At 38.8% G+C, this 27,108-nt stretch overlaps 1 protein-coding gene, 1 long non-coding RNA gene and 1 pseudogene across 2 annotated transcripts; 2 read left to right on the plus strand and 1 right to left on the minus strand.

The window, feature by feature from the left end:
• LOC118911259 (squalene monooxygenase-like) lies at positions 1-23,981 on the minus strand (annotated as a pseudogene).
• Positions 5,157-7,304, plus strand: LOC118911256 (protein angel homolog 2-like). The gene is given in 2 exon segments (XM_036883092.2): positions 5,157-6,816; positions 6,818-7,304. Coding segments are annotated over 2 exon segments (1,515 nt in total). The 5' UTR covers positions 5,157-5,422; the 3' UTR covers positions 6,939-7,304.
• On the plus strand, positions 13,457-27,106 carry LOC118911260 (uncharacterized). The gene is made up of 4 exons (XR_008997393.1): positions 13,457-13,916; positions 14,456-14,562; positions 23,729-25,059; positions 25,250-27,106. It is a non-coding gene; the product is annotated as an uncharacterized LOC118911260 (long non-coding RNA).
• The last annotated feature ends 2 nt before the right edge of the window (positions 27,107-27,108 follow it).

Below are 27,108 nucleotides of genomic sequence, written 5' to 3' on the forward strand. Positions count from 1 at the left end.
TGAGAGTCCATTCTTCATTTTATTGAAGTGACCCACCCACAGTGACTCATCTCAACTACTGAATTTCAAAAGATAAACTGCAGGTTCTCGGTATTAGCACTAATTTATGGTAACAGTCATTTCCTTTAAACAGTTATTTTCCTTTGCCCTTCATTTTAATTTGCAAATCAAAGTATGTATTTACATGTTTATGTACAAGTAACTTCAAAAACAAATTAAGTCCAATCTTAGTCCAAGAGTTTCCACTTTAGAAGTGGTGTAGTACTATGCTATATATACCCTTTCCAAAAGTCTCTCAGGACGGTCCTGGAAGTTGTTTAAAAGCTATTTCCTTGATTATATTGTAAATTCATTAAATGATGCAAAATATTTTGTAAACTTTTTGTTATAAAAATACAATTCTAGAAACCAAATTCCCAATCACTCAAATGCCCAGCTTGTATCTCTGAAATAATAATAATGCCTTTTATTGGTATAGTGTTTTAGACTTTTCAAAGTAATTCATTAAACCCTCACAACATAGCATGATCGATCAGTAACCTTTTTAATAGTTAAGCATTAATGTTCTTTTCAGGTACGCCTACATTTATATTTACAACAGAAAAAAAGAGGATGCGCTAGGCAAACTTTTATTCCAATAAAGCTCTTCCCTCCTCTAACTCTCATTATTTTCTTTATGTTGTTTTGTTGGCAGATTCAAATTCATAATGTAAGACACTCAAGAGCTTACAAAAGCTTAGGAAGAAGAGCTTAGAAAGACTAAAAACTTAGTTTTCTTTTTACTTCCCCAACCAGCCATTTTAACTTCCATTCCAAGTAGCAAGGAAGGAGTGACTGGCAAATCACAATCAATGAGTTGTTTTTTAGCAAGAATGATGGTTATGGAGGTTACAGAAGGCATTTGTACCATATCATCCTTTGTAATCAGATCACCAAAGGGTGGATCACTAGGGCCTCATCTGGGTCATAGAAATAGCTTTGTTGTAGATATATGAAGTAATGGGATTTGAGTTACATGTTTTCTTGGAAACCTAAAGGTCTAGCTTCATTAGCCTACCATTAACTAATTTGTATGCTGCTGTAGTTGTCTTTTTCTCCATCTCTAACACTGCTTCTGCTAAGTCATGTTCTCCTTAATACACAGATCGATTATCAACTCACTACAATATGTTAACAAAAACAAAAGCATGAGAATATTCAAATGACTAAAAGGTGGATGCATTCTGCTTCTTGTGCATGGTAATTTTATAAAATGTAAGCTTCACGTTCATTTATAAAATACTACTTTGAAAAGAAATTGAAACTAGTATCAGAAAGAAATATTAACAATGGTATTATATTTCAATTCATGGCCAGAAAGATCGATCTATCACAACCTTATGCATTTGGGGATATGTATGGTCTGATTGGGACCAGAGGAATTAATAACAGTGAATTATTGAGGTATTGTTATTAAGGTTGTCCAAGAGAAGACAACAGCTTTCCACACAAAGTAGTGGATATATGATGATTAGAAGCTAAAAATCTTACTCAAGGATGGAGTTAAAAGGACTATGAACTTGGGAGTCTCCAAACTCAGGAAACATTTCTATTTGACCTAATCACTAACTTTTTAAAATTAAGTTCCCTTCCTGTGCTAAAAAATTGCAATTCAGTAATGTTCATTAAAAAATATCTACACTTAACATCTGGAGCAGAAAATGATTCATAAAGAGCCTGAGCAAGGATATTCACAACAAAGGAATGAGACATTTTTCTTGCCCAATAGAATGATTTTCTGGCCAAAAAAGAAAAAGATCACTTATTATATGGTAACGGAGGAAAAAAAGAACAAACTGCTGTTTATAATCCCCTTAAACTGTTATTTATCCTATGCCTTATGTTCAGCATTTACACACACACACACACACACATTTCCAGAGCAATGAATTATGACTCTGAAACTAAATTCACAATCACTATGGGCAAAGCGAGCCATGCAAGCCAATGTTATATAATACCCAAATACAGAAATTGAGAAGATCTGTGAGATTCACCAGTAGCAAGTTAGGGTCTGTAAGCCTCAACAGACTGCCTAAGAAGCATTACTAAGGATCAGACTCCTAGGTACTTTCCTCCAGCAAAGTCCCATTCCTCTGAAGCTCCAGAAAGAAATCTGTTTTGAGACATTTTTGCCAAAGAGTAAATTTAGTATCTTACCTGGAAAACAGCGGCATCATTATAAAGGTCAGGAATACCAGTTAGCATGTTTCTCCACAGCTTAATGTCTTTAAAGACAACAGTCATCCCGCCCCCTGTAAGAGGGTGCCTCAAGTAGGCATCTCCCAAAAGAAGAACCCCTGTAAAGAGAATATCTGGGTCAGGGCGCCATCTGAGTGCATCCCTTAAGGCAGAAGCTGCTCTACTAATTTACAAACGTTAGGAATGAGAGCTAGACAATTAGAGTGTGAAAACACAAAGGAACAAATGATAAGTTTACTGAGGCAAAACTTCCAAGGGTTGGCTCAGTTAATAGTTCCTGTGTACCTACCATGCGCCAGACAGTGGGAATACAGTGAGAACAAGAGCATGTTTCCCACCCTTATGAAACTCACACTTGAATCAAAGGGGAAGTCAAAGTCAAAATGTTTGTTCATAAGGCCTTTCATGACAAAAAAGTACCTATAGGCAGCCAGGCATAAAAAGCAAGTCTTCGAAAGAAAAAAAGCAAATCAAAAGATCTCTAACATTTCACTTCAAAGGTTATACTTCAAACTGAAAAAAACCAATACACAGATATTCCAAATCCATCAGAAGTTAATTTAGGAGAATGTAAACCTGGACTGAATCTTATCTGAAATCTTACCCTTGAGTCAAAGCAGAAGAAGGAAGCTCCCAGTTTGACTCAAGGTGCACCTCCAGATTGAGCTGCCTGACACTAAGATTCCCAGTCTGTTGTCAGACTGGTTAGACCTAGGACTTAGATTTTAAAAAGCACTTAATAATTTTGTCTGTGAGAGAAATTAAGACAACAATAATAACAGTGCTGAGGTGGTAAAATTATGGATAATTTTGTTCTGTAATGTCACAATATACTACATTCATAACTATGGAATATGTTAATATGTATTAATTTACAAAAAGGTAGCTTCTAAATTTAATTCAATTTTTTACATATTACTTTAATATCTTCACTAAAAAACCATAAATTATAACCAGCTTTTATTCCTCCTTCTCCATGGAACAGTCCTCATCCCTCCAACTGGGATATGCTCCCACAGCAGGTTGTTAATATTGTTTTGGCATTGGCTTCATTCCCCTTTGCATATGGTTTATTGACATGACTGAGAGTTCATTATGCTTGTTTTTACACAGCAAATTACAATCTGTTTAAGTTCAGTAACTATAGCATATCGACAGCTCCCATTCAGACCTCTCTTTGAAGCTCCACACTCAGGTTTTTAATGGTGCTCCCTCCACACGACACCTCCAAATGCCCTACCGGCACACTTCATGCCCAGTATGTCCAAAAGTGAACTCACCACTTCTCCCCACACTTCCCTAAACTTACATTCTTTTTCCTTTCTTTCCAGTAGCAGCAAATAGCTGGCTGAATTATCTAAGCTTGAAACTTGGAATCCACTAAGAGGCTTCACTCTCCCTTACTCTATTATCCAGTTAGTCATGGAGTTTCATGCATTCTACATCCTAGATATTTCCCAAATCCATTCCCTACCTTCCATTTTTATTGCCACATCCTAGTTTAGGCCTTTCATTATCACTGATAGGGAGTAATTAAATAGTCTTACTATTAGCTTTAGTCTGAATGAACTTTCACCCAAATGACCCTCCACAACATATCAGAGTAATTATCTCTAAAATAAAAATCTTACCATGACACTATCATGTTTTAAACTTTTCAATGAACTATTAGAACAAATGAGTTCTGCAAGATTTTGAGATACAAGATACATATGTGAAAATCAGTTTTATGTCTATACACTAGCAATGAAGCATCTTGAAATTAAGAAAACAAGTTCATTTACAGTAGTATCAAAAGGAGTGAAATACTTGGGAGTAAATTTAACAAAAGAAATGTAAAACACTCTGAAAACTATGGAATGTTGTTGAAAGAAACTTACATTTATAGTCAACTGAATTTTGACAAGAGCGCCAAGGAACTCCAAAGGGGAAAGAACAGTCTTTTCAACCAGTGGTGCTGGGACAACCCTGGACCCCTTCTTCACACCATACACAAAACTTAACCCAAAATGGATCAAACACCTAAATGTAATAGCTAAAACTATAGAAGTCTTCATAGGAATCAATCTTTATGACCTTGGGTTAGGCAAAGCCTTTATAGATAATAGCATCAAAAGCATGAGTGGCAAGAAAAACAAATCAAAACTGGACCTCATGAAAGTTAAAAACATCAAGAAGTGAAAAGACAGTCCATGGAATGAGAGAAAAGTTTTATACATCATATATCTAATAAGGGACTTATTTCTAGAATATATAAGGAACTCTTAGAACTCAACAATAAAAACTTCCAAATTTGTCCAGTTAAAAAAATGTGCAAAGTCTGAAAGGACATTTACATAAGTGGCCAATAAACACATGAAAAGATGTTCAAAATCATTACCCATCAGATAAATGCAAATCAAAACCACAAAGAGATATCACTTCATACTTACTAAGATGGTTATGAGCAAAAAGACAGATAACAAGTGTTGTGAAAGATGTAAAGAAATTAGAACCCTCATATATTACTAATAGGAATGCAAAATGGGCAGCCACTTTGGAAAACAGTTTAGCAGTTCCTCAAAGAGGTAAACAGTGTCAACATATAACCCAAAAATTCTACTCCCAAGTATACACCATGAAAAATGAAAATATATGTCCACAAAAACTTGTACACAGATATTCACAGCAGCATTGTTCATAACTATAATTGGAAACAACCCAAATGTTTATCATCTGATGAATGGATAATCAAAACAAAGTATATTCACACATGGAATATTATTTGCTTATAAAAGCAAATGAAAGGCCGGGGGGCGGGGCGGGCTGGGTCCGGGGAGGAAGGAGGAGAAAGAGGGTCAGGGCGCAGGTGCCGCCGGGACCAGCCTCCGGAGACCCTGAAGGATTTATAGGTAAACCCGGCGCCAGCCGGCGGGAGGTCCGGGCCTTGGCGCGTGCGTATCGGCCGCCGGCAGGGCTCGTGCCTGCTCGACCAGGCTTGGCCTCGGAGCCCCGGGCCACTTCCGCCAACCCGACCTCCAAGCCAGCCTGTGCCTCCCGGTCCCTGGCCTCCTCCCCGGGCCCGCGCATCCTCCGGGAACTGAGTCCGCGGGGAGACCGCCCGTCCGCAGTGGATCCCGGGGGGCCTGACGCGAGGGGCGCGCGCGCTGCGCCCGCGCCCGGGGTTTGTTGTTTATACCCCATGTTACCCCATCACCAGAAGAATCTGGGCAGAGACTGGACTGCACCGTGGGAGAATCTGCAAAGGTGTTGCTGGAACAGACATATTTCTAGTTGTATGAGGTGGCCTGGATATTATTCCCGTGCTCCTTACCCGTACTTCAGCAGTAGGCATTTTTCACTAAATTGGAGACCACCTTGTCTGTTTGAGTCTAGAACTCAGTTTCCATACTGGAACTGGAGACCTGACAACCTGAGCCAGACATCTTTGATTCATCTCTCTAATTACGGCATGCACTCTGAGGGAGATGAACCTTCGTCAAAAAGAAGAAAACACCAAGGCGCAATAGAACGACATTGGGAATACATACGTAACCATAATAAAGAAAAAACGACGATCCTAGGAGACAAAAATGTTGACCCCAAATGTGAAGACAGTGACAAGTTTGACTTTTCCATGATGTCCTATAACATACTATTACAGGATTTACTGGAAGACAATTCACACCTCTATAGACACTGCAAGTGGCCAGTATTACACTGGAGTTTCAGGTTTCCCAATATTTTGAAAGAAATTAAACACTTTGATGCAGATGTACTTTGTTTGCAAGAAGTTCAAGATCATTATGGAACAGAAATCAGGCTAAGTTTGGAATCATTGGGTTATCACTGTGAATACAAGATGCGGACGGGAAGGAAACCGGATGGTTATGCCATTTGCTTCAAACATTCCAAATTTTCACTCTTATCAGTGAACCCAGTGGAATTCTACCGCCCTAATGTTCCTCTGTTGGACAGAAACAATGTTGGATTAGTGTTGCTCTTGCAGCCCAAAGTTCCTAGTGCTGCGTCTCCTGTGATCTGTGTAGCTAACACACATCTCTTGTATAACCCAAGGCGAGGTGATATTAAGCTGACGCAGTTGGCAGTGCTGCTAGCAGAGATTTCCAGTGCTGCCCATCAGAAAGATGGTGGCTTCTGCCCTATTGTTATGTGTGGTGACTTTAATTCTGTTCCTGGTTCTCCACTCTATAGTTTCATAAAGGAAGGAAAATTGAACTATGAAGGACTTGCCATAGGAAAGGTATCTGGCCAGGAACAGTCTTCACGGGGACAAAGAATTTTATCTATTCCAATTTGGCCCCCAAACCTAGGTATCTCACAGAACTGTGTGTATGAGGTACAGCAGTTACCAAAAGTAGAAAAGACAGACAGTGATTTGACGCAAACAGAGCTGGACAAAGCGGAGGTCTTGGTGACAACTGAAAAATTATCTTCAAATTTACAGCACCATTTCAGCTTGTCGTCTGTTTATTCCCATTATTTTCCTGATACTGGAATTCCAGAAGTGACTACCTGTCATTCCCGAAGTGCCATAACTGTGGATTATATTTTCTATTCTGCTGGAAAGGAAGATGTTGCTAGCTAGACTGTCACTTCTTACAGAACAGGACTTATGGACTGTTAATGGACTTCCTAATGAAAATAACTCTTCAGATCATCTGCCTTTGTTGGCTAAGTTCAGACTTGAGCTCTGACTATGCTTTGATTACATACTGTATTCTCTTTCAAAGAACCTTAAGTTCTTAAGAGTTTGCATGTTGCTTATTTTTGTGCTGTAAGAAAACATTGTTAAATGTTTGAAACAAATACCAGAAGAAAAACGTTTACATAATTTTCTTTTTAATAATGAAAAAATATTTTCTGGACAAGTGTGAGATCTAAATGCTCTTTATTGTAAAAGAGTTGTATTTTTTATTAAATCCCAGTAAACTGACAGTGATTTTTAAATATAATGCAACTTCTTTAAAAAAAAAGAAAGAAAGAAAGCAAATGGAGGACTAATTCATGTTACAACATGGATGAACCTCAAAAAAGCCACTTAGAAAGGATCATATATTATATGATTTCATTTATAGGAAATGTCCAGAATAGGCAAATCTAAAGAGACAAAAAGCAGATGAGTGGTTGACTAGGGCTGGGGGTTAGAAGGAAATGAGGAAGGCTGCTCATGGGTACAGGATTTCTTCTTGGGGTGATAAAAATGTTCTAAAATTGACTGTGGTAATGGTTGTAAATACCTGTGAACATACTGGAAACTAATGAACTGTACACTTTAAATGGGTAAACTATATAATTTGTGAATTATATCTCACTAAAGTAATTTTATTGAGTTATAAAACTTTTAAATGGCTTCTAAAAAAACCTTTTCAGTGGCTTTCCATCGTCTATAGTATTAAAACTAAGCTTTCAGTATCTTACCTTTCTTCCACTCTGACACCTATCCTTTGCTCCAGCCATGGGCAACCTGAGTTCACTGAAGTGCCACCATTCCTCAGTCCTCCTGGCCTTTGTGGATACTATCCCACGTACTCAGAAGTCCCTCATCTCACTGCGCAACTCATGAACTCCCACTCGTCCCTCAGGCCCCAACTCCAGCTTCACTCCCTGAGCAGTATCTTCCCTAACCACCCTTCCCAGGTCACAAACTCCCCTCCCTGCCTTGCAGCTCCCTTCACAGTGAATCAGTGGTTCCGAGAGCAGGCTTCTATCATTACAGCATTTATCAACGGTGTTCTGAAATTACCTGTCTATATCCTTCACTAGAAAACTGCGTTCTCTAGACTGTATGTAACTGTTGTAGCCTCAATAGCTAGCACAGTGACTTATATACACTCAATATTAATTAATAAAGATATCATAAAATTAATCTTGATTATTAGTAACATATTAATCCACAGTAACCAATTCTCTGTCCCACAAGTTATTCCCAGCAGTATAATCACATATGGCATTTGGAATACTGAAATTGAGTATTTGGAATATCTTTTATAAAATCAGTCCAATAAAAGAATACCTCGTTTGTTTACTGGTGAAGAAGGAAGGAAGCTTGCTGGCATAGCTCTCAAACGAGAATCCTGAGTGGCTTCTAGGAATGGTTCTTTCAGGTGATCTGCAAGAAAGCCCACCCCACCATATAAATGGCTTAACATTTCAATATCAAATTATCACATTTTCTTATCAAGTATAAACAAATACCTGCTATATGTCTGTTATGGTTGTTACATATATCCTTGGTGACAAATCAAAAACTAATTATTTCAATAACAAATTGTTCACTATGTACCTAGTTATTCATGCTGAAGAAAAAGGAATCTAAGACAAAACTAATGTAAATCAATATATATTCAGTTGAATGAACAAAAAACTAGAGAAAGAGTGAAGCAAATTTAGATGAAATGGGACAAGGAGAAAAACCACCTGCCCCTCCAAATGTTAACTGATAGGTGTCATATTTAACAATTTATGGTCACCACCATATTCTGGCAGTAACAGATTAAATATACTACCAATTCAGAAACAGCAGGAGGGTATGTACAGTAGAAAAAGGATAAGATGTAGAGAGCTCTACCTGAGCTTCAATTTCTTCATCTATAAAATGAATGGATTGGATTAGCTCATCTCTAAGATACTTCCCAGTTTTAAAGTTTTGTGCTTCTACTTGTATAGAAAATGAACTTTCTTTTCATATAGTTCTCATTGTAATCTGGGAATACAGGAACAGAATGCCTAGTACTGAAATTATTCTATTCCTTAAGGAGTAGAATTTCAATAATCTAATATTAACATAAACCTGTAAATGGTTTTTCCTTCCATGATCTTAGGGCAGTCTGCTCCAATCAACCTCTGAATTGGAAAAAACAATCTACAGTAAAAGAAAAAAAAATGCTAAGAATATCATGATACTGACTATCCTTTTCCTAAATATGCCTAACTCATTTTTCCATCTGAAATCTTCAAAAATGTCTTAACTGAGTGATGATGTATTGAAATGTTGAAAATGTCATTATTAAAAATCTAAATTGATCCATCTATACCTTCATTTCTGTTAATACTGTTATAAAAGAGTGCTTTTGCTTAGTTAAAAAAAACTTGAAAAAAGAACATTTTTTAAAAATTCACTTATACCAAGGATTGTTTCCTATTACTATATTACTATAATCATATAATTAGCAAGCAGGACTTCCCTTCAATTTTTCCAATATTCTTAATAATTTTTTACATTCTTTTCTTACCTGTATCTTCCCATTCTCAAAAAAAAAAAATCAGAATATAATTTTTGTGTCTGCAATCTCATGAAGCCTTTCTGTATTCAACTCAAAACTAAAAATCATCTTAAAGACTCCTTATAGCTTTCATGTTCCGAGGGCAAGGATGTATTAGCCAGGCAGACCTGGTTTCAAACTTGGCTGTGCCACTTCCTAATAGTTTGTTCTTGGAGAAGCCAAGTAACCTCTCCAAATCTTAGTTCCCTTATGTGTAAAATGGGGGTAATGATAATGCCTACCTCAGAGGGTGGTTGGTAGATTACATGAAATTGTGTTTTCTTAAATAGTAGACATTCAATAAGTGGTAGCTAGCATTTCTACAAAAGCTAAGCACAAAAGTAATTAAACATAAGACTTCAGGTTGCTCTTCAGACTACCTTAAAAAGTACCATATTTGCCAATATTAGTATTCTAAAAACTATGCTTTGTTAATATGAATAGATTGAAACTTTTTTTTAACTTTGCAATTTTATGTGCCTGACTGACTAGATACATTTTTTCATGTGCCATCCTTACCTTTGGCCCAATTTAGACACAGCTTTAGTGAAAACTGGAGATGGAGAACCTTTTGTGAAATTTGCTTTCAGACTGTAGATTACAATGGGAAATGAAATCTTATTTCTTACCAGGTAATTGTGGGTAAATTTTTTCAACCATGTATTCTCTTAAATTCCTTGGCATTTCTCCTTGAATGTCAACAAGTACTCGAGTTTCATTAGATGAAATCTGGTAGATGAGAACTGGGCTTGGGTTAGCTAAAATAAGTTCAGCATGATTTGCCTTAAATTGTGGTGCATTCTAGGGAAAAAATAAAATATTTTAATAATTTTCAAATTTCAAGTTGCCTTTATTTTTCTACAATTACATTCGTACAGTACCTTCATAAGAAAGCCAATAAAATGAGATAAAACAGAAACTTTATTGGAGGTCAGGTTTTTCCTGAACTTGGAAAAAAGTCCATCTGCAACAACAGTCAATGGAGCGTGCAGTTCCTACAGCAAACATAAAGCATATTCAGCTAAGTGGTTAGAAATACAGAGGAAAAGGACTGTTACTTCAAAATGTGCATGAACAAATTTAAATATATAATCAGACAACATTATAGAGGCTATTTGAAGATAATGCTTTGAAGAAACTATTTTATGGGCTTAAGTTAATGTATGACCAATCTTCGGAGGTACGTCATCTGAATCCCTAAGGATCACCATCCTTCAAAGCTCTACCATTCAAACCATCTGGGATTAAGCTACACTTTAATAAACAACTACTAAGCAAGCACAGACCATGAAAAACTGAATCTCATTACAAATTTCAAGTACAAGCCAGATATTTTTATTCTAGAATTTTCAAACCTCATACAGTGCTTTCAATCAGTGGCTAGGGCTAAGAGAATTTTGTATATATGGATTATGTACAAAATTAAATATACAATACAAATGATAAAAAACATATTGTGCAGTTAAAGCCCATTTTGTTCAAGGGTAAACTGTACTAGAAACTATTTAATTCTGCTATTTCCCCAGAGAATCTCTTACTTGTACCTTTCTGATTTAAATAATTGTTTATTTTATCCTAATAATTTCTTTTATAGTGAATCCTTCCTTTTCCACCTTCCAGTTCCCCTCTGCTTCCCTGCTAGGGTATATTTCTCATGTCCGGTTTTAATACTGTTAATATAGTGGGGTTTGCTTATGAAGTTATTTGTATAGCAATGTGTTGCAATCTAAAATCCATCTTATTGCAGAGGGCTTGGAGGGAACTCAGTCCATTTGAGATATAAGAAATTGCTGAGCCTACTTTTTTAAAGGAGTAGAAGAACAAGAAGGAAAAGAACCTCTTAGGAAGAGCTATCATTTGATATATCGCACCTTGATGTCTCCAGTTTCTTTACCCTTGTACTGAACTCCCACCACAGCATCATCTTCTTCTAATAACTGCAGCACAATGCCCTCAATAAACTTTGTACTAAAAGGTAAATAGAAATCAATTCTATAAGAACACATTTGAATAATTTAAATGAGGAATCATAAACTCCTTAATTCTTATCTCTAGTTTGCTCTTGTAAACTGGACACACGTGCTTTGTGAACACATGTCCACAGAAAAAGGTCTAGAATGACAAAAAGCAAAAACATCATTAGTGAGTTTTAGAATTATGTGTAGTATTTTTTAATTTCCTAAAATTGAAGATATGTTACAAATGTAATGATTAAAAGAATATATATATATATTTTTTCTGAGACAAAATCTGTAATAGTGTGTCTGTAGGTAGGTATTTGATATGCCCTGCTTAATCAGCAAAAAAATGATATCCAATGAAAAGTTACACAATAGAATCATGAAATAAGGATAAGTGATTGAAAGACTTTGGATGACAATAGACTAGAACAGATTGAGCATGCAGAATTACATAGTCATTATGAATTCTATATTTTATATATATAAATATGTAAAGCAATGTTACAATGATAAAAATAAATATATATTAAAAATAATATAGTGCCCCTGGGTTGAGAATCCTTATAAGATCTTTCCAGCAGTAATGGAATGTTATTTTGTATTTCTCTTTCTATTGTTTCATTAATTTGAATTACAAATATGTATGCACATTTAGTATGTTATTCAGTGATTTTAAATTATTTACTCTGCAACCTAAGTAAATGTCACCTTTACAAATTCTTCATTATGCCACAGCAATGCAAATGTGCAACTAATACTGGTTGTGACTGATGATTCCAAATGTCTACGTGTACTTAAGTCACTTACCAAAATTTTGATTTTCAAAAATGTTGGCATCCAGAAAGAAAAAAATAGCCAGTTTCAAGAAACCTTTGTTACTCTATTTTACAAGCTTAGTTATCCATTCTCAAAGTCATTACCTACTCAAAACTGTTCAGGGTTAGGGCACTAATAAAATCTGAATGTAGAAAAAATTCCATCATAAGAAAGAAAAATCACTTTATGTTGAAAATGTTTGACAGTGATTAACCCTGGATATTCATACCTATGAATTCATTATCTCTGGTCATAAAGTCACTGGTTCTATAAGTATTTTAGTGGACTAAACTGTATAATGCCAGCCTCTAGTTTATAAACATACCTAATTTATGGTGAATGGAATCTGTGATGAGTGAGCTTTTGAGCTAAAATACAGAGTGCTCAGAGCATCCAGAGAATCCAGGGCAGCATGTACACATTTTAAAGAGAAAGAATCCTATTTTCTTAGAAAGCCTAAAGCCCTCCATGGCTAACATTTCCTTATGAAAAAGCAAGATCATTTTCTAAATGAAAAGTAACTTCCATTCCCTTTACTACTTAGCATCCAAATGTAATGGGCCTGCAGGTACAGAGTTCAGTAAGATAAGGCCTCTTTCTTCAAGGCCTTAGGATCAAATACGGTATTCAGCGGAAGAGATGTCAGCATCTCTAACCCAGTATTTTGGTAACACATAATAATGAAGTTGTTGATGAGGAGAAGAATACTTAACAAGCATAAGCTTATCACAATAGTATGTATGTGTGTGTACATAGATAGTAGCAATAGAAATAACTTTATAATAGTAATAATGATTAATATTTTCATTGTTGGTGATCATAGTCTATGCTAGCTTTAAAAAATGTTACTTTTCCAGTGTTTTAGAAGTTTTTGTTATAAAATATATATCTACTTCCTTTTGATAAAATATAAATTCCTAGGTCTACCTCCTGTAGACCCTGATTTCTGAGTTCTTCATCGCTGGACAGGCATTGCATATGACTCGGATCTCTGGGCCACTCTCTCAACAGCATTCCCTGTGCAGTGTGTTCTGGGGTGCATCTGCCAGGAACTGTGAGGCTATCTGTTCTCCTCACAACCGGCTATTTAAATGGAAAGTTCTGAGTCTTTCGTCAGTTCAGTAGGCTTGGAAAGATGACAACATCCTCTTACAACAGTTTTTCACATAAGACGTAAATGTGCACATGTTTTTAAATTCTCTCCTTCTAGTTGAACATAACCTTCTGCTTGCTTTCTTCAGTATGTTTATCACGTTCCAATTCTTTTTTCATGTTTCATTCTCACATATTTATTCCCACGTTTACAGAGCAGCAGTCCTCTTTAATCTTGGCCTCGTCTGCGTCCGGACGGGTCCCAGCTCGAAGGCGGCGGCGGCGGCGGCGGCGGGCGGCTCGCGCGGACCTGGCAGCAGCGCAGCGGCGAGCAGGGAACACGCCAGGGAGAAGGAGCCCAGCAAGTGCATGGTGGGCGGACGGGGTCTCCGTGGGCCCGGCGAGTCCCGGCGGCGCGAGCGGGTCCGGCCGGCGCTGCCCACGCCGCGCGTCGCGCTGCAGCCAGGGCCCGGCGGGCGCGCGTCAGGTGGCGCCTCACAGGAAGCCGGACGTCCGAGCGCCCCTCATGCGGAGCCGCGAGGTGAGGCGCGGGCGGACGCTCCTCGGGCTGCGCTCCCGCTCGCTCTCCGGAAAGGGGGGGCCCCGCCGCGACGCCCCGCGCTGCGCGGCCCTCCGCCCCCCCCTCCCCCCCCGCGACGCCGAGGCGCGGCGGCCGGGCGGCGGGGCCTGCAGAGCGGGGCGGCGGCGCGGGGTGGGCATCAAGAATATTTTTTACAGTAACAGATTTTTATCTCCATTCATTCATTAAAAAATAAAATATATGCAGACAATTTTACATACCCACACAAATTCATACCCAGATTGGAAAATACAACCGGACTTTATCCACCAAATTATTCATACTAGTTACTTCTAGTGAGAAGGATCATGGATAATTTTTACAGTCTTCTTTATGATATTCTTAACAAAGGCACTGAAGATCTAACATTCTTCTAACTTATGGTTTACTTTAACATAGTATCTATATTCCAGCCTACACCCAAACACTCACAAAAATTTATAATAGTGTGTTGACAAAGGCCAAGGTTAAATATGTTCTTTAACATTACATATTTGAAGCTGGAGTCTTACTTGGGCTCTGCCATGGCTGCTTTCCGAAGACTCATGATCAATCCTCCACGATGGAAAGCTCTTCTGCTCTGCACTTGATTGTTTTCCGATAGAGGGTAAGGAATTTGAACCTCTGACTTGCTTTCTTGATCATGAATCATGTAGCCATCATGTAGCCATGTACAACCTGGGAATCAATACCTTCTACTGCATCTGCAAAACAATTCAGTTCAAAAATATCGATTTCATTAATGTGCCCAGAATTCTACTAGGCACCAAGAGGACAAGGAGGCATTGAAAATGAGTCTCTGTCTTCATTAAGCTATGAGACCATTTGGAAGACTGGACATTAATGTATTTTTGAAATCTTAATGCTTCTGGAAAAGTACACAAATATCCTAAAAAGTTGCCAATTAGCAATATCTTCCATTTGGATCTCAGTAAATTGCCAGTCTTTACTCAGATGTTGGTAAAGTTTGTAAAAAAAATACTAGATGTTTTCTTGACTGCAACCTCTTGAGAGACCCCACGCCAGGAACCACCCAGCTAAGTGGCCCCTAGTTCCTAACCCACAGAATCGGCAAGATAATGAATATTGTTTTAAGCTCCCATATTTTGGAGCAATCCATTTGTGGATAAAATGAGAGTTCCTGTGGCCAGGAGTCTCACCTGGCTGTTGTTGACTAGCTCACTGCACACCTGTGGGCACTACATGGCTGTTGACTCCATAAAAAGAGCTCTGCCCAGTGCTCTGGGCATGACATGGTGGCAGGGCTGCAAGGCTGCAGGAGAGCAGAGCAGAGGCTGGAGTGGTGGCAGCACTGAGAACAGAGGTCCAGAGAACGGCTGTGTGGGGTGACTGTGCAGAGAGGCCCGGAGGACGGCTATGTGGACAGAGGGGCCCAGAGGACATCTGTGTGGGACGGCTGTGCAGAGAAGCCCAGAAGACAGCTGTGCGGACAGAGGGGCCCAGAGGCAGAGACTGGCTTGCTGCATACAGACTCACTCTGAGTGAGTGGGATTCTAGTGACTGACCTGCCACCTGGAAATAAAGTTGGGTATAACCCTTTCACCCCCCCAAAAAAAATACTAGATGTTTGAAGTCCATCTAGTATTTCTATAATGTTTTGTCCAACTACTAAGATAGCTTGTTTTTCTCAACCTGTAACTGTATTACAGATGTACTTTATATGCTAAAACTGACCAATTTAGAACACACCAGAAAATGTAAAAAGGATAGCAGCATAATAAAATTTTGCCTTGGGTAAACTATCTTAAGTACATAAATAAGGTCTAATTTAAGATTTCCGGGACATGTCTCTATCTCAACTTTATTGATGGAATCAAATATGACAGACTTTGGACATTTAAACAGGCAGAAAGACAGTACCCTAAACTTCAATGAAATTCATGCTTCAAGAATAATAGATATTAATAATTTAGAAGCTAGTGACATTAACTACAGTTATCACTAGCCATTAATCATAGGGCTCCATAATTGTGATATTTGACTACTTACTGGTTAATATATCAGATAAAGTAACATGGAAAACACTCTTCCACATTAAAAAGTACAGAATTGCTTTCCACTAAAAAGCAAGCGAAAAAACAAAAACAAAAAACCATATATGCAAAACATGAAAAGCAACTTCAAAGTCAAACAAGTAAGCAAGTTTTAAAGGCAACAGCATAAGGGTATCAAAACTGCAAGCCAAGAAAGCTAGAGTTGTAAAGGGCACTCCTGGAAAGGAAGTAAGGGTCTCATATGCAAGGGACATTGGAACTTCACACCATATATAAATTTCTTGTCAATAAAATAAAGATCACAAAAACTCAATTCAATGACCTGAGACATGACATGGAATTAAGCCATCTACCACAGGACATGACCCATAAGAAATCCAAATATAACTTTGTGCTCAAACTGAGTATATAGTGCATATTAAAATATGTATCATTTATGAAAGCCCAAATATAAACCAGAGTCAAGGAATAAATATAAGAAAAGATATGGAGGATTTATGAAATTTTAAATACATTAAAGACCTAACTGAATGCAGGGTATACCACATTCATGAATAAGAAATTCAAGTCAATTTTTCAAAACTGAGCTATAGATTCAGTATTTTTTGAGTCATAATCTTGACAGGGTTTTTTAGTTTTCATGGAAATTGAGAACCTAATTATAAATTATATACAGAAAAGCAAAAAGACCAAGTAAAGCCAAGATGATCCTAAAGAAAATGAGGTGAGGAGGAAGTCCCCCATTAATTACTGAGACTTTGATACATAAAGATAAAGCATTTAAATTATAATATTCATTTTAAGAGTTCTAGACATTAATCTTAAACTAAAGGACAATCAGTTCACTTAATAAAAACCCACACTCCATGAGGGATTAAGTCCATATTATATGAAAAGTCCATGCTCCAAAAAGTAACTATTCCAAGTGTTTCTATATTCCATATCTCACACCTGAGGGGAAATTAATAGCATAAGGAAGATTAAAAGGACTTGATATTAAAGGATTTATGGTATGTGGACTAGCTAAAATACTTTATAGGTTCTCTGACACTTGACGAACTGCATATAACAATCCATTGAGGCTTGTGCCATAACCTTGGAGTTATCTCCTGAGGCCAGATCTCTAAAGGATATAGTTGGAGAGCATTTCTGGTTGCCTCATGGTCAACTAGAAAGGTAACGACCCTTCTCAGCGTTTTGTCACCCTGGCCTCAGGAAATCTCTTGTAAGCTGGTGGTTTGGAAACCCTTAAGGACAGAGATGGAATCTCCCTTCTTCATAAGGCACTCTCTCCACATGGGTCCTTACCCAGTAGTCTTTTGCTTTTCCTCCTCACCGACTGCTCCTTCTCGGTCCCCTTTTCTAGTTCCTGCTCACCTCACTGATCTCCAGATAGTAGAGTTCCCCAGGGTTCAGTCCTGGACATCTTTTGGTAATGTCTTCTAGTCTCATTTAAATTCTATGACACCTCTCTCTCATATCAAACATTGACATCAGTAAGTCCTACTGACTCTTCCTTTAAAATACATTTCCAGAATGTACTCACTTCCCACACCTCTACTGCTATGACCCTGTTCCAGTCCATCAACTCTCATTGATTCTGCAATAACCTCCTAACAAGTCTCCTTGCTTCTGACCTTGCCACTTTATGATCTATTCTTTTTTCTACACAGTAACAAGAATACTTTGAATATTGTTAATCATCCTTCTAAAATGTGACATTGAATAATTCTTCTTCTTAAAATTCTCCAAAAGGCTTCCATGTGGAGTCAAAGCCAAATCCATATAGTAGGTTACAAAGACCTTTTAGAATCCAGCCCTGATAATCGACCTGACCTTTTCTCTAACTATTCTCACTCCAGTCAACACTACTCTCTCTCCTCACTCTTTTAAGAGGCAGGGCTTGCTCCTCCCCCAGGCTTTTCCCTGTGATATTTTTTCTTGCCCCAGATATGCCAAGGGCAACTCTCTTACCTCCTTCCATTCTTTACTCAAATATCATCTCTCAAAGAGGCTTTCCCTTCCCCAACCACATTATTTAAAATCACATAGCTCCCTATCTCCCTTTTTTCCAAAGTCCTTATAACCATTAACATACATTCTTAATTTTATTTTTACCTTTTATCATCAGCCTCCACACTACCCACTAGAATGTGTACTTTCTGATGGCTGGGATTATTTTCTGTTTTGTTCACCACTGTAGCCTCAGCATCTAGAACAGTACCTATAATATGATCAATGCCTAATAAATATTTGTTGAATGAATGAATGAATGTCAGTTCTTTAGTTACCTCCCTCTCTTGCATTATCACATTCTGCCTCACTACTTTCAATGTCACCAAACATCTTATAGTATCAAAATGCACCTCCTTTGCCCTCACATCTACATCTCACTACTGCCCTATTTCTGTTTTTTATTAGTGAAAAACTCCTCAAGAGTAGTTTTCTATTCTCCAATTTTTAAATCTCCCACCCACATCAATCTGATTTTGTCTCCACAACTCCACTGCAACATCTCAATGTCACAAGCAAACTCCGAGTTGCCAAATCCAATGGCTGTTTTTCTATACTCATCTTACCTGACTTTCAATAGCAAACCAGGACACATCTGTCCTTTCCTTTATTGATACATACCTACTCCTCCTACTAGAAACATTCTCCTCTCTTGGATTAAGTGACACCAAACCCTGTGGCTTTCTTCTGCCATTCTGCCAGCTACTTCGAAGTCGCTTGTACACTGTCTTCTTCAGAAGTCAGCCTGGATTGGTTTATTCTGTTTTCTCTTTTCTCCCTACATGTTCTCCTTAAATGGTTTTAATCATTGCTGTGGCTTTTAAGTGCTACAAATATGCTGACATCTCTGAAATTTCTAACTCCAGCTCAAACCTCTCCTCTGCACTCCAGATTCATATATTTAACATGTTCACTTGATCTCAATGTTCCCCAAATTTCCTCCAACACCTGTTCCTCAACAGGTCATCTTCCTGTCAGCAAATGGTACCACTACCTACTGGTTGTTCGAACCAGAACCTAGGAATCATTTTTAATACCTCCCTCTTCCTTCTATCTCACACCAATTCTTCAGTGACTCTTGCCATTTCTGCCTCTTAATTTTATTATGAATCAGTCCACTTCTCTTTATATCCTCTGCTACCTTGCTAGTCCAAACCACCATTATCTATTGTTTGAACTTAGCAATGAGTCCCCACTAGACTCCTTGCTTTGATTCTTGCTACTCGCACTGCCACAATCTTAGTCTACTCACCGCATCATATCCATATATTCTTTCAAAATAGCATTCTACAAACTGCAGGGTATGATCAGTGATAAACTGTGAAATGAGTTTCAACCTGTGAATTGTATACTTGGGTAAAATGACAAGTATTTATAAAGTAAAATAAGACAAATTTCATTCCAATTTAAATATTATATGTATGTACTGAGGATGTTCAATGTGTTTGTTACTGTAAGTAGCTGTCAAAAGTTTAAGCCACTTTATAGAGGCATAATCTAGATCACATCACCTCCTACTCTACTACCTACAAAACTGTACAAAGCGGTATCTGCTTACCTCTCCAACCTTAATCTCAAGCCACTCTCCGTAACCCATCACTCAGTACTTTCTACCTACACTGGTGTCCTTGTTGGTTCCTTGAATAAAATAGCAAATATTTACACAGTGCCTACTACATACCAGGCACTGTTCTGAATGCTTTGCGTATAGGAATTCATTTAATTCTCATTAACAACCTATGAGACAAGGACTCTTAGTACGGCCATTTTACAGATGAGGGAACCAATACACAAGAGTTTCAAAACTTAGCCAAGGTCATACAGCTTTTTAAGCACCTGAGCTGGTATTCAAAACAGGCAATCTAGTTTCAGCATCAATGCTCATAATTACTCCAGCATTCCACCTACCACATATGCGAAGCAAGCTTTTTCTCAATTCATAGCCTAGACATATCTTGTACTCTGATCCTCAAGAGTATAGTTGATCTGTCTTGTTCCCCAGTATAAATCTGGTATTCAGTACAGCACCTCACAAAGTGGACAGTGAATAAGTATACCCTAAATAAATAGTTAAGGGCTTAAAAAGCATTGGCTTAATGGATGAATGATGCTTAAATAAAAGATTCTACAACAGGCACATAATAATATGCAGTCTATACATGATAGTCCCCTTCACCTTTCCCTAGAGTTTATGCCCCTCATTCTATTTTTCCAGTTCTTAATTTTGATTATTACAATTTTTCAGCCACTTCATTGTATCTCACTAAGTCTACTTCATATCTTCTCATACTACTAAATGCTTTTTTTCTCCTTTGCTCTCATTTTCATGGAAATTTGTTGGTAAACGAGTACAGTAACTTTTATAAAGAAAACAGAATACATTTTTACCATCACAGGATAGTGTACAGTGCAGAGTGCTTGTTTGCACTCATAAATCCTAAAGATCAATATGAACCTACCTTCAAGTCCAAGATCTTTAAGGACGTGATAACCACCTGTCAGGCTCTTTTAAATCTCTCTCAATTACTGTCACCTTTCTTCCATCTCTGGAAAGGACTGCTGCCAAAGCAGAGCCAAGGACACCAGGTCCCACAATGATAACTTCTGGATCATTTTGAGAAGATGTTGATGCAGAGGCTGCTGCTCTTATCAAGGCTGTTTCTGAAATACTGGCTCCTTTTTTGTGCTGGTTAAAAAAAAGAAAAAGTGAATTACGTATCCATATGTGTTATCCTTAAATCATACTACTACTATATAGACATACTGGACTTCTGCATCTTGAGCAAAAGCTTTACCTTAAACAATAGTAAATCAAATGAACTATGAAATCTTTAAATACAGGTCATATATAAAAACTAATGATACAAAATACTGGCTAAAGAAAAATGTATAATATTATCCCAATGAGTAAGTTTAATATTTATATATAATAATATATTACTAATAATATATAATACATAACATATAGACTATATAATGATATATAATAATATATTTATAATAATATATTCTGTTTTCTAAATATATTTAGAAAATGCTGTTTGTTCTACAGACATATTTAGAAATCCACACCAGGCCAAATATAAAAAATACTTTTAAGGGGCTTTAAGGACTATTATAGGGAAAATTCCATAATTAATTATTCAATTCTTCAAATACATACCGAAGATCTACAAAATGCAAGCCATGTACAACTTCTGATATGACTTCACGTTGCAAACTATTCAGCACCTTTTAGGTACTTCCACTATTCATCTTAATTTTCTCCTTCGAGGTTTTCATCTGAACATCTATCTTAACCTAAAATCACTTTTATATAATGAAAAGACTGTCAAATCCTGGCTACTAATCTACTAATTGGGAATTATTTAACACAACAAAATTCCAAAGGAGTAAAATGACTATTTATCCTTTGGAATTCAACCTGGTCACAATTTTAGTCCTTAACATAAAAGAATATATTTAATTTACCCTTTCCTTTTCTTCTGATACTCTAAAGAGGGCCTGATCGAACATCTGGTCCTCCAATGTATAAATAAATATTAAACCTATTCCTTGCTGGGCTGACAGTAAAAACTTTACTTGATCATAAGATGACTTTTTCATGAAAAAGGCCTGTTTTGAGAGATTTATGCCCACTGAGAGTAACAGTGAGAGTGGGTTTTTCTTTTCAATGAGTAATTCATTACTGCAATAAGTATTTTTTTCTTGGTATATGGATTCACAAGTGGGAATGTATTTCAGATACAGAATTCCAAGAAACCGTCTTTCTTGAGTTCTCTGATCTTAACGATTAAAATAAGATCAAATGTCATTTTCAAAGGGTTTTAATAAGTCCCAAGGCAAAAAGCTAAAACCATTTGAATAAAAGACTTAACTTTCTAAAACATAAAACCCAAAACCTTTTAGAATTTTAATTCTCTGTGATTTTAATATCCAGTCTTCCTTTATCTCCATTTTTAATAATTTCTCTTAGAGAAGTCACCTTTTTGTCCTTTAAAGAGAAGATAATAGAGTTGACTCTTCCCATCAGTATTTCTTAATGACCAGAGCTGATTATCCTTAAATTACTGTTCACAGAGCAAAATAAGGCCCTTTTCTCCTCTTAGCTATTTTTTAATAGTTTTTCTTCCTAAATTTTCCCTGTTAAACACACACACACACACACACACACACACACACACACACACACACACACTGGGAAGGTCAGAATAGGAAGCACTAGTGGGAACTCAGTACTTAATACACAGCCTACCAACTCTGGTGTTTAGAAAATGAGCATAACGTCTGAGACATCACAAAGTGAAACCAATTACTGACTACTGGTAATCCAATTCCCAAGTTATCTCAGACAACAATACCAAAGTATTCAAATTGAGAATTAAAGATTCCCTCCCCTTCCTTTTCCATTCCTCCAACCCACACCCATCACGTATCACTGAATTCAGCACTACTCAAATGTGCCTAACAGATGTATACTACCTTTAGACTAGTATTAATAGCTGCTATTTATTAGACAGTTACGAACCAGGCATTTTGCAAACATTAAATCATTTAATTCCCTAACAGCAGGCTTATACCACCCCCATCTAACAGAAAAGGTAGCCGATTCTTACAGAAACTAAGCAATCTTCCAAAGGTCTGACAGCCAGAAGTGATGGAGCAAAAATTCTAAACCAAGTCCTCTGTTCTGTAAGCCTTGCTCATTTGTGTAAGTAATGTAGACACAGAACCCTAAGAGCAAATTACTTGCAGGCCACTCACCCCAACTCTAGATCATCATTATCCCCACCTGGCCTACTATTTGGGCTCTCTTACCTGATATCCCTGCTTCCATTCTTGTACTCCTACAATCCACTCTCCAAACAGTAACCAGAATGTTTTTAAAAACTAAAAATCAAATATTGTTACTCCCATGCTTAAAAATCCCCCCAGTGCTCTTGTGGAAAATCCAAACATCCATGGCCAACAGGCCTTATATATTGTGGCCTCAAAGATCTCCCTCATCCCTTACCATTGTCCCCTTCGCTGCTGTCTTCCCAGGGATTCTCATACTAAACATTACGTGAAAAACAACCTTTGATTTAGGAACATGACTGAACTCTGGACAGTAGCCAATTATTCACTTGATTTAGTATATTACTATACTGATTTACTCCAATTATTCACTTGATTTAGGATATTACTACACTGATTTACTCAAAGCTCCGTTAATGTGGGGAGAGGAGGCTGCTTTGTCCAAGACTTAAGTGCTGAGCATTTTTACTGTGCCAGCTCTTCCAACTGTTCTGTCACTTCCCCCAACAATCACTTCTTACAAGCAGCAGACTTTACCTGCAGGTTTCTTCCCAGGTACAAACACAATTTTTACCCTTAACATTTGTTTTTACATCACAGAAAGTGATTCTGTCCTCCTTCAAAATGAAATTCTAACATTTCATTTCACCTTTCAAAATCAAATCAATATTCATAATCAATTTCATTTAGGTTGGCTCAACCAAATGAAACAAATGTTTTCAATCATCCCTAACAGTGTCAAGGATGCAGCCACAAACAGTCAAAGGCTTAAAAAAAAAAACCTGAGAATTCGTATCATTGTATCTAAATTGTTGCCTTTTCCCCTTAAGGAGAATTTACATTTGAGTGACCCCAATCCTAATTTTAAAATAAGATACTCATTTGTTTGACCATTTTGAATTCAACCTACTCTCCTAGACTCAAGCTGCTCTTTATTTTCTGATCCAGGAGGGGATTTGGCCCAGAAGAAGCCAATGAAGGGCAAGGCTGACATAATATCCGAGAAGACGGCAAACTGGGACCCGCTCTGCTGGCGCCCGAGGGAGGTCCCGTTTCGGTAGCGACAGCGGTACGAGAGCACCAGGCCCAGCGAGAGGAACACCAGCACGCACAGCAGGAACTCCTTGTTGGCCAAGGAGACGGAGTCTCCGCATTTCTTATAAAAATAGGTGAAAGTAGCAATGCCAAGAAAAGTCCACATGGTTCCAAGGCTACTTGGGTGACTCTGGGTCCGTGTTGGGATCCTTTTTTTCCTTGTAGGGTTTGGATGATGACAGGTTTTCCCCGAAATGCTACCAAAAGGAGCACAAGAAACCGGCCAAACTCCAGTAAATACCGTAAAAACAGGATTGCAGTTCAAATCAGAGCAATTTACAAAATCATATAAAGTTATTACTACAAAAGTATCTGAAGACAGGAAAGTTGTCCAGGACTTAGAAAGTAGTATTAAAGAATCGCCTGCTCCAACAGCACCCGACCGGGCTCTCCTCTTTCAGCCAATCCATTTATTTCCTTTTCTCTTGTTTCCTGGATGGGTTTTTCCTGGGGGTTATTGCAGGTGATGTTTTTAATTTTGATGTTGGCTCCTAGTGCTGAAAAACCTTTCTCTCTCACCAGCAGCAGGTGCCCTTTCAGAAGACGGTGAGGGGTAAAAAAAAAATCAAAGAAATCTTGGCGCTGCGAGAAAGGTGGCCTCGCCTCCTGAGACCGCGATGCCCGGGCCGGGCTGGCAAGCGCGGAGTACGACTCGCCCCCCTTCGGGCGGCCAGGCTACGCGGCCCAGGTGGAAATTTCGGGCTGCCGTCTCCCACCAAAGATGGCCTCGGCTTCACCACTGCGGCTCCGGCGCAGGGAAGGGCAACCCCTGTTGAAAATCTCCCCACATCAGCCTCCGAAACACCAGCCCCCGAACCTTCCAGTCCGCGATTCCGTTTCCCCGCAGGTGAACGGCGATCTCCAGACAACTTCCCTCAGAGGGAGGCGACTCCCGATGGCCTCTTCGCCAACATCCCAAGCCCCGGCGCCGCCGCGCTAGTAACCAGAGTAACCAGCTGAGCTCCGGAGGCTTGTCACTCACCCCGCGCGCCCAACGGCCCAAAGGCTCAGCCCAGGCGAGGGACCAGGGGGCGGGGCTCAAGGAGGAGACCCGCCCCGCCCTGCGCGCAGGCCCCGCCTGCCGCCGCCGCCGGCCAATGAGGGCGCCCACCGCTCGTATGCCGAGATGGCGCTAAGCGGCGTTTGGCCAATCGTGGACGCCGCTGCCAGATAGGGGACGCCGGGTGAGGCGCTAGGGCGATGTTGCGTTATGGTGTAGGGTGGGACTGCGCTCGTGGGGGCCCTGCCACCTGGTGGGCGGATCGGAGGGCTTGATTTGGCTCCGGAGGAGGTGGGGTTCGAGGGGTTCGTGCCCTCGGGTCCGCCTTCAGGTTTTTGGCTGCAGCTCCCGCTGCTGGGGTCCTTCCTACACAGGGAGAGGCAGAGTTGGTGCCGAGGACGTCCCTGCGCCACCTAAAGTCGAGATGTTTCCATTCATTCCGTGGACTTTAATGAGCGCTTACTACAGTGCCATCCCGGGGCCACAGGGATGAATCAGACACAACCTTTTTGTCCTGTGCCTAGTGTGTGTAGAACCTAGACGGCGGTAGAAAGAGCTACCGGTGTGTGGAGAACCGGGCACTCAAGCTGAATCTGGAAGGACGAGTAGGCAGCAATTGCCAGAAGAAAGGAAGAAGAGATGGTGTGCCGGGTTTTCCCTTCCTCTTCCCCAAATTGTCAGGCAACTACGCACTTGTCACTGTGCTCAGGCTAAAGACACCCTGATGCGCTTAGCCTCGTTCTCTCAAGATAAGAAACGTGGGAATGGGCGTGGGAGGACGAACGTGAAATAGAGATGCCTGGAGAAACTGGGTAGACAGGGAACCATGGAAACCGGAGGCCGTCTTTCACTCGCCCTGGAGGGAGGCTGGCAAAGTCTCCGAGGAAGTTGCATGTACCCAAGACAAGCATTCTGGAGGAAACAGTAAAAGAGTGCGAGTCAAAAGATGAGAGACAGCCCTTGTTATGAAACGATGAAACCTCCCCAGGATTTACTGAGGCCTGATTAACAGTGCCGTTGCTGACCTAGACTGCCTTGCCTACTTGAAACTCTATGACTTCATGTACAAATTCTGCCCTCTGGAGCAATGCTGAATTGTCACCTTTTCCATCAGGTCTCCACTGACCCACACCAAGTCACATGATAGTTTATTGATACCTATTATCCCAATCTCTGACTACACTTGTAAGTTAAGCTTTATCATCCCACTCACCACTATGTTCCTTGAGGGAAGGCCCTCTGTCTGATGAATCAGAATCACCCACAGTACCTAACACAACGTGTTGCACTTAATTTATCCTCCATAAAAAAGTTTTGATGAATGATGAATGATAGTGAGGTAGTAGGAAGACCAGATGACTTGAATCAGGAGAACTAGATTCTGGCAGTCACTAACCAGCTTTGTGACCTTGGACAAGTCAAAAGTCAGTCAGCCTCTTGAGGGAAAGGTCAGTATCTCCAAGAAATCTAAATTCTTTGCAATCCTGAACCTGACACTTTGCAGAGTTCAAGATAGTATGGCACCTGCCATCATTTTTCATCCCAAATATTGTATGTTTTATCTGCTAATAAAATATTTTACATGTCAAAACGTTTTCTCAGGTGTCATTTGACTCTCAAAATCACCTTGATTTTAAAAAATAACAAACATGAAACTTAAAGAGGTTAAGTGCCTTGGCCAAATCACAGCTTGTAAGTGATGAAACAAAAAGTTAAACTCCTAGTCTCCAAATTCATGTTCCCCAATACTCTTAACTATCAGTAACTGCTTTAACTTTCCTCTATCATAAAACCAAGACTTTCTCTCCCTAACAATATTGCTCAATGTTACCAACAAATTCAGCTGTTTGAAATATATATGAAATTCAAAAGCATTCATGAAATAATCAGTTTAATGTGTGGGAAATCATTTTCCTGAAGACAAGTCTTCAATACACTGCTTGTTGGTACCTTGAGTTCCTATATTGCTAAAATTCTAGAAGGCATCTGACTCTTACAGATGAAAACACAGTATCACCTGGATGATTGTTACTTGATTATCATATTTGAGATTAACATAGGATTGTTTTCTTTTTAAGTAATTTAAAAATCTTTTGAAAGCCACTTCATGTGTTTACAGTCCAAGATCCACGGCTGTACTTGGGGCAAAAAGAGCATTTGTAATGCCTAGCATAGGGCACACTCTGAATGCTTATATTGCCTGGGCTTAATTAAAGGCTATATAACCATCACT

Source organism: Manis pentadactyla, chromosome 4 (assembly GCF_030020395.1).
Source record: "Manis pentadactyla isolate mManPen7 chromosome 4, mManPen7.hap1, whole genome shotgun sequence".
NCBI classification, from domain to species: domain Eukaryota; kingdom Metazoa; phylum Chordata; class Mammalia; order Pholidota; family Manidae; genus Manis; species Manis pentadactyla.